The 8650-nt window shown below is 53.1% G+C and overlaps 1 protein-coding gene across 3 annotated transcripts in view; it reads left to right on the forward strand.

Annotated features, from left to right (window-relative positions):
• Window positions 1–7506, forward strand: part of RBPMS2 (RNA binding protein, mRNA processing factor 2) — a 30514-nt gene extending 23008 nt beyond the window's left edge. For 2 of the 3 annotated variants that reach the window (XM_072870264.1, XM_072870266.1), the window contains 2 exons: window positions 5948–6017; window positions 6277–7506. In XM_072870264.1, coding sequence (XP_072726365.1) covers window positions 5948–6010 — 63 coding nt within the window. In that variant the 3' untranslated portion in view covers window positions 6011–6017; window positions 6277–7506. The remainder of the gene's footprint in view (window positions 1–5947; window positions 6018–6276) is intronic. The other variant, XM_072870265.1, reaches the window with a different exon arrangement.
• The last annotated feature ends 1144 nt before the right edge of the window (window positions 7507–8650 follow it).

The raw sequence follows: 8650 nt of genomic DNA on the forward strand, positions 1-8650 counted from the left end.
CCCTGGGATGGGAGGCTGGAGACAGTGGTGGATTTTCTGTGCCTAATAACTTGTGTGTTTGTTGGGGCTGTCACGTAGGGCTTCCCAGTATTATCTTTTTTTCTGGGCAATCTCTGTGCTTCCTGGAGGTGTGAAGCATGCTTCAAGACCTTCATGGTTATGGTGTCTTCCTAAACTCCAGTGACTTAGTGCTGGCATAGCTGGCCAAGCAGCCCTGAGCAAGCTCTCCCCAAGCCAGCTGTTTCCTCCTAGCCAGAGAAAAGCAGGCAGGAGATGCTCTTAGCTCCTCCAGGTACCTGCTGAGCAACCATTCTTGCTAAATCATGCCTGATGAGTGAACTGGACCGAGATGCCATCAGAAGTGACTTCCTGACCTGTGGCCAGCACTGGCTCTCCCTGGCTAGTTCAACCCAAAGGAAAGGAGCACAACTTGCTTCCACTCTGGGAAAAGGAGAAATGCTTGTTTGCTGCGGTCTGTGAGGTGGGTATGTCTCCATGAGCTGTAGGATAAGCTGCCTCAAGGCCCAGAGGGATACAAGGCATTGGATGGATGCCTGTTAAAACGCTCCTTCTAAGCAACAGGATGGATCTATGCCTGTTGTCTTCTGCACACTCCTCAACATGGTGTGAGATGATGTGCTGATCCTCCAGCTCTCCCTCACCATAGCTGTGTGGGGAGATGTGTGTGCTTGATTCAACTGCAGCAAGGTTTTCTTGGTGGTGGGCTGAGCTGCTTGGGTCTTACACAGCATGCAAGCATTTGGATGCTTATCTCCTCAACCCGGCCCCCTGAAGGACCCTGGAAGCAGGTGGCTTGGGTGAAGTGCCTGCTGCTGGGGCTGGAAGTGTGTGTCCAGAGAGCACTAATGGATTACGTTAGTGCTTTGTGGGTGCACCTTTGCAGGCTGTCCTTGCCTGCCCTGGGCCATGTTCCAATCGGCTGTGTTTCCAGCTGGAGCAGAGCAGCTTTTGCCAGCCACTAATGTAGTCTGCCCAAGGCTTGCACCCAGTGACCTGCAGCCTGGGGGAAGCAGTGACTGTGAAGTGCTTGTGACTTGCTGGAGTGAGGCTGTCTCAGCAACACAATTGAAGATGCCATGCTGCGTGTCAGCAGCTGGTAACTAGATGCAGCTCTTGGACATGCTGGTTGGGGTCCTACCAGCTCCCAGGAGCACAACGGAGTGCTTTGTCCCTGCCTGCACAGGGAGCCTTTCTGGTACCTGGGGAGGTGGCTGGGTCCATTCCAGTTGTAGGGATAGCTCTGAGCTCCACAAGATGCTGGGGCTGAGAGCAAAGATAAGCAGACCTAGAAGTAACTAAGGAGGAAAGGCAGGCTATCCAAGCTAAAGGTGGCTTGAGGATGGATCTGTGTATTCTGTTCTCCCTTCCCCTTTCTTTTTCCTGCCAAAGGAATCCCTCTCCATAAGGATGGTGGGCAAGATAGGAAACTTAAATTCCGAGGGTAATTGGGAGATACAATGGAGGACTTGACAAGGAGAGTGAAGTGCTGATGGGGTGCTTATCTGCCCCACTTATCATTTCTTTGTGACTTTTAGGTAGTGCTGGTCTTGTGCTGCAGCAAGGGAGAGGCTCTTCACTTCTGGATGTTTCACATGGCCTCTGGAAGGTGGCAGGCAGAGGCACAAACTTCTCTTCTCCAGCTGTTTTCTGGGACAGATGTTGAACACTGCAGCATGAGGCTGGCTGCAGTTGGCTGGTGGTGTCTGTCTCATCCCTACAGGCAGGAGATGTTTGCAGTGGTGTGGCCAGACTCCTTTCCAACTGTGAGCTAATACAGCTCCAGAAACAACTGCATTTCTTCCAGTAAAAGCCTTCCTTGCTCTGCTTTCCTTGCCCAGTGTTGGATGTCTCTATTCACTCTTTCTCAGCTTCCTCCTTGACAGATATAGTATTTTGAGAGAGAACAGATCTTCTGAAAGCCCTTGGAGAAGTTTGCTCACTACAGGGAAGTGCTCTGGTTTGGCTTGCTGGGTTGCAGTCCTCTTGGGACCACCCTGCGCAGTCTCTTGTGGTGCTGGGCTCCTCTTCCAGATGGCTCCGGGAGCCCCCATCTGCAGAGCCTCTCTACGCCCTGGTGAAAGCAAAGTGCCTGAGACACTTTGAAGGATGTGAAGAGAAAACTGCCTTGGCAGGTGCTGCTGTCCTAAAGATCATGTCCTCTTGGCTAGCTGCTGCCTCTGATCTGGTTATTCCAGTGCTTTCTGCTGGTTTCAGGAACACCCCCTCACAGGAGGGATGTTTCTGCCTCATGCCATCAAGCCCTTAATCTTTCTATGGGCTGAAAGACCTGGCAGGTCATTCCCTCACCCTGCCAGCATGTCAGAGCCTTGGCTTGTACCCAGGATTATAGCATCTGCATGAGCTCCTGCCAGCCTCCAGGCTGAGGCCCTTTGGCTGCAGGGCTGTGCTGTCAGGTGGGGCCACTGCAAGTCAGGCTGGCTGGGTTTGTGTGTATGAGCATCAGAGACCTACAGGAGGAAGGCAAGGAGAGGTGGTCCATTGGAAGTGGAGGTTTATCAGTGCCAGAGCTATGAACGGTGAGTGTTTTAGGAGAAAAGCAGGATTTCTGTTGAAACCGGAGGTGCTGGAGGCTCTGGCCAGGCTTGGGGTGGAGTGTGCATGTGGGGCAGAAGCTGGCTCAGACCCCTGAGGAGGCGATGAAGAGCCACCAGGCTTGGGGAGTGGGGTGGGAGATGGCTGTCTTGCATGTGCACAGCTGCTGTGCCTGCTTAAGTAAAGCTGTGCTGAGTCTGTTGTGGGATGGAGGCAGCTCTCAGGGTTAAGCACTTGCAGCCTTGTGAACTTAGTGGGGAGTTTCCTGTTGCTGCTGGGCAGGCGGAAACTACTTCCAGCTGTCAAGGGGAGGGGTGCTGGAGTGGGAGTCATTGGCCAGGGAAGAGGACTTGCTGGCTGCTGAGGAGATGTGGCTCTGCTGAGCAAGCACCTCCTGGTGACAGGGCTGGGGGGGGAGCAAGTAACCCTTGTCATTGCACAGGCAGCTGCTGTGGTGGCCCCATAAGGTGTCAGTGATGCTGCTGCCTGCACTGGGCTGTGAGCCTTCCTGGCCTGTGTCAGTGCAAGGAGGTAACAATGCCCCAGGGCAGCATGGTGGTCACAGGCTGGGGAGCAAGGATGCAGCTGAGCTGGGTCCCTCTCACAGGCTAATGGAGAACTGAAGGCATGGTGTGCATGGCACCAAGATAGCACTTTGGTCATGGTGCTAGATGGGACTGCTCACTGGAGAAGACAGTCTTGGTAATGTGCATGCCCTTGATTCCCTTCATGCAAGGCTGGACTGACTGGGATGCACCTGGCTCCTGTGTCATGGAGCAAGCTATGGGGCCAGCTGGGAGCTGGGTTGGTAGCATCCACTTGCCTCATGAAGGTGTCTGGCAAGGAGTCTGACCAGCCCAATGTGCCTGGCTACTGACAGCTGCCTTGAGCATGGAGCTGGTGCATGAACAGGAGCCTGGGATCCAGCAGATCTAGCCTAGCTGAGGAGAGGCTCCTGTTAGGACAGAGTCTCTGCAAACTTGCAGACCTCCTCCCTGTACGAAGCATCACAAGAGGAGGGACTTGAACAGCCCCAAGCATGAGCTCAGGGACCTCAGTTACTGGCATCACAGCCCTTGTGATGGTGGAGGGAGGACTTGGCCATCGCAGCCAGCTGTGTTTTCTGGGAGGTGCATGCTTGTCCCCTCCAGCTCCTGTAAGGAAGCTGCAGTGTCAAGGTCTTGGCTGTTTGCTGTGTGTCTCTGTATAAAGGAATAAATGCAAAGCCTCTGGCTTTGCACCTCCATCAGGTATCAGACTTCTGCTTCTTACAAGGGTAAAGGGAGTAGAGTTTGAAGGGACCCACTGAGGATGTGCCTAGCCTGGACAGTAATCAAAGGGCTGTCACTGAGTCTCTAGGTGTCCTGGTCTTCAGCTCTGTCTCTTCTGAAAACCTGTGTGCAGCTTCTGGAGGTCACATGCAGCTGGGGTTGGGGACACAGGTCTGCATCTCCACTCCTGGATAACTTTGCAGCAAGACTTGTGTTGCATGTACTATCCAGTGCATTGGTTGGGCAGTGTGCTGGCTGCTAGGTAGTTAGAAAACACCTACCTCCTGTTCCCCCTCATTGCCAGCTGTCATCTCAACCTGAAGTGGCTTTCTTGATGTCTCTTGCATGCTTACAGCCTGCAGGGGAGATGTGACTCTGGCAAGAGCCCTGTTGGAATCTGGCTGGCAGAATTGCCCTTGCTGGTGTGACAGTAGTGCATCAGCCATGTAGGGGTTAGATGAGCTCCAGAGGCTCTGCCAAACTAGATGCTCTGGCTGTGGCTGCAGCTCTTCCTTTGCCTAACTGACATGGGACTTTGCTTCAAGAAAGTCTGCCTGTCCTTGGCCAAGAGTTCCTCTTAGTGGGAGAGTGCCACGCATGGGGGTTGGAGCTGGTCTGGGAATGCTGTTTTGTGGTTTTGGTGTTTTGTCCCCCCAGCCTCTGGCCCTAGAGTGGTGCCTGTGCTTGGAAGGGGGTGCATCTAGCTAGGCTTGTTCAGGCAAGGGGACAATCTTGCCAAGATGGTCTGGCAAGAGGAACAGTTCACACTGGGCTCTAGGGGGTTTTCTGCCTCTCTTCTACCCATCTTAAAGCAAAGTCCATTGTTCTGCTGGTACCCAGTGTCCTGAATGTACCTGCTGCTCTTGATGCCTGTCTGCACTGAGGCTGTGCTCTCCTCCTACCAGCTGGAGAAGGAGAGAGGGGATGGCCGCTGTGTTTCAGCTCCCTCTGCTCCGCTAGCTGCTCCTGCCCCTGGATCCGTGCTCAGTCAGATGGCACAGACTCATCTCCCACTGCTCTCGGGCATGAAGCTGCTAACTCAGCAGACCAAACGGGAGCATCTGGATGTCTGATGCTATTCTACTGGATGTTGCCAGCTTGCTGCATCTCCTGACAGGCTGGAAAGTGTCTGTTCAGTTACTGTTCCCATGCCTGCTTGTTGGGTCCCCATCCAGCAGTCCTTCCTTGGCAAGGAGCAGGCCTGAGCAGCAGATGTGGCAGCAGTGACCTGCCAGGGGAGCTTCCAAGTCTTGCTGGTTTGCAGCTCTCCTAAGTTCTTCCCATGATGTAGTCTGCCTGGAGCATCTTCTGATGGCAGGGTTGTGGCTTAGGAAACTTCATGGGTCTCTTCTCTGATAGACGAGCCAGTTCTTATCCTGTGCGTGTCACGTAGAGGTTGTCTGGTTTAAATGTGTGGTCTTGAGATGCTGCCTCCTGCTGGCTGAGGGCAGAGTGGCCACCACCTTGGGGTGCTGCACACCCAAAGTGTCTCCTCTGCCCTGCCTGAACTTAAATGGGGGGGAAGATGTAAACTTGGGGGGTGTGGGGGGTGGGAGCATGCTGGGGGGAACAGCCCCTCCTTGCACACACTTCTGCAGCGGTAAACTTCATGATAGTTTGGTGGTGAGGAGATTTCCTAGCTTGAATGGTGGTGTTCTGTGTATTGTAGTGAGCTGGGGCCACGCATAGGTGTGAATCTGGGGGCTGTCTTCTGGTTATGCCAATAGGCAGGAATTACTTGAGATGTTGAGGCAAGCCTTGAGATGAGGTGCTAGCTTCCTTCTTAAACATATGGGATCCTGCTGTGCTCCTTAAGGGAGGACCTGGCTGGGTCCCAGTGCCTGGTGAGCCTGAGCCTCTCCTTGCATGAGTCACCAGAGCTGGCCAGTGTGGGGCTGGCAAGGTGGGTAGTGCCGGCACAGTGCAGCCCCAGGTTGGGATGCTACTTGAATAGTATTTGGGGCTCACCCTGGAGCCTCCTTTCCCATGCTGGAGACATCTCTACTCAGTATACTGCATACATGGCCTGAAGGAGCTGAAGGTTTGGGCTCTGGTTGAGATAATCCTGGATCATGGACCTCTGGTGTGGCTTTCTTTTCCAGATGCGCTGGTATCCTCCCTCTGAAGCTACCCAGCAAGGATGGAAGTCTCGTCAGTTTTGTTAGTTCATTAGTAAGTAATTAATTACTCTTGGAGCTGGGTCCTTGTCTTGCTCATCCTTGGGCTCTTGTGGGGAGGAGGGATGGGAGCTTCGGCCCAACCCTCTGGATCCACCCAAGGATGCAGTTGGGTTACATTGACAGGTGATGGGGCCAAAACCACCCCGGCAGGAGCAGGGAGACACACCAAGCCCCGGGGTGGGGAAAGGGCTGCGGGGTGCCGCTTGGAGCGGATCCAGCCAGCCCTGCTCACCACTGCTCCTCTCCCACAGTGTCTCTCCTTGGCTTGTGTTCCTCTTCCCTGCCTCTCCATGGAGGGATGTGCCAGGGATGATCGCTCAGACTCCTCTCGGTTTGGTTTGCGGCCAGCGGACAAGGTGTCCAGCCCTAGCATGCCCCCCCCCCCCCCGCCCCCGGGGCTGCCAGCATCCCCCCTCCCCAGACTGTGAAGCCACTGTGGCCCCCTGCTGTGGGCTGTGTGCCGCCTCCATCTATACCTCCATCCCTCCCTCCATCCCCAGGACATCCTCCCCGACTGAGCTTAGCTGTCCAGCTGTGCTGAAACCCAGCTGGGGGGGCTCGGTCCTGGGCTTCCCTGGGCTCGCCCTGACCCGGCGGCTCGGCTGAAGGAAACGAAAGGCAATGGGTTTTGCATGTTTTCTGGCATGAATTAAAACACTTAACTTGTGTATGTGTGAGTGTAAGTTTGTTTGTTCTAGCGTTTGTGTAACCGTTAGCAACAGGTCTTGGCCCAATGGATTGATCTATCAAGGTTTTCATCTTGCTTTAGTGAAGACTTGGCTTTGAGAAATACTAACTGTCCTTGTCTTGCCCCTTCTCCCACCTCCACCCTCCCCTTCCCAGTATGACCAGAAGAATCTGAAAACTGGTTTTTTTGTTGTTTGTTTCCCCCCCCCCCCCCAAGTACAATGCACTGGGTTTCTGTTCTCATCCATTCTTCTCCAGTTTTAAAGTCAGGGTTGTTATATTTTTTTTTTCTTCTTCAGACTTCTATATATAGAATGGCTGAAAATATCTAACCTCTCTTCCCCCCCCTTCTGATTGGAGAGCATCCAGTCCTGCCAAATAATCAGTCATCCTTATGGGAATACCGAACAAAAAAAGTTACAAGTATTTTTGTATCATGTGTAATAAGGAAATATTTATGCATCATAAAATTTCTTGTGTGTTTGTGTGCAATTAATTATTATTATTATTAAAGAGAAATTGTAATCCTGTAAGATAAGTTAATGTTTAGTTAAAAGCTTGAAAGAGAAGGGTTGTCTTCTGTAACAATGATTCAGTCAGGCATAGTAAACAAGAAATTGTGCAATTTTTGTTTTAGCATCTTATTGCTTGGTATTGAAATGCTTTAAGTATTATATGACCATGGCTGTCTCGCTTGTATTAAAAGATTTGAGAATAAGTTGCTATATAATTGCTGATCCTATGAGAATGTGAAACTGGATAATATATGAAATGCAACAACAAAAAAAATATACCTAGAGGCTGCTGTGACTCTTTTTCTGTGGTCTGTTGTGTTTTCTTCTGGGGCTGGGTTGGAATGCTTTGGGCTGCTCCTACCTGCACCCCTACCCCTACGTCCCCAGCCCTGCCCTGAGGGATGCAGGCTGGGCTGGGATGCTGCTGATGACCATAAGTAGGGTTGCTGTACTTGCCCTAGGAGAAGGGCAAGTCCTTGCCTGCATGGGTATGTGTTGAAGGGGTTGTTGATACTGAGCTCTCCTGGAGGCCTCTGTGAGGGCAGCCATGAGCTTTTTTTGGGTGTTTTTCTTTCCTTCCCCCCAGTACCTGTGGAGGCTGAGGGCCTCTCCTCCATGCTAGTGCTGTTCCTCCCTGCCAGCAGTGCAGCGAGGAGAGATGGCCATAGAAGGCAAACATCCTCTGCAGCTGCACTATTGCCCTATGCCTGTCCAGCTCCTCCTCTGGTTCAGGGTGCCCAGGCTGGGGCTGCTGACTCTTTTTGTGGCCTGATCTGTATTGGCTAAAACAGCTGTGGGAACTGCAGCCCTGGGGCAAGGGCTGGTTGTCCTGGCAGGATGAAAGCAGGGCTGGATGTTACAGCAGGGGCTGCCTGCGGATGCACTGGAGGCAGCTTGCTTAAATCCCAGGGGGGTGGACTGGGAGATTTCCCTGCTGTTCCAAAGGGGTCCCTGTGGCTGGACTCGGCGAGTCCCTGTGATAGGGTGCTCCTAAAGCCCTCCCATGCAGCTTCCCACCCCAGGGATCAGTGTTTTCCTCTCTCCCCAGGGCTTCGAGGGCAGTGTTGAGCAAAGGCAAGGAGCAGGGAAAAAAATTAAGAAAAAGCACAAGGCAGGTCTAAAAATAGCCCTGCTGGCCACTGTGCCTGGGAACAGGCTTGGCAGAGCTCTGCTGCTCTGGGAAGTGACTCGCTGTGGGGCCGTGGGCTGCCTGAGCCAGAGCAGTGCTGCCAGCCCCTTCCCTGTGGGATCCCTCTGCCTGCAGTCCAGCCAAAGCTTGCTCCTGCCTGCATCCTGGCTCCTGCCTGAATCCCAGCTCCTGCTGGGCCCGTCCTTACCTTGCAGCTCTGCTCATCTAAGCAGAAACAGCCCAGAGAGCAGTTGGGGTCTGGTGATGGGAGCGTGTAAGGCTTTAAATTATAGA

Source organism: Ciconia boyciana, chromosome 8, assembly GCF_034638445.1.
Source record: "Ciconia boyciana chromosome 8, ASM3463844v1, whole genome shotgun sequence".
Classification (NCBI taxonomy): Eukaryota; Metazoa; Chordata; class Aves; order Ciconiiformes; family Ciconiidae; genus Ciconia; species Ciconia boyciana.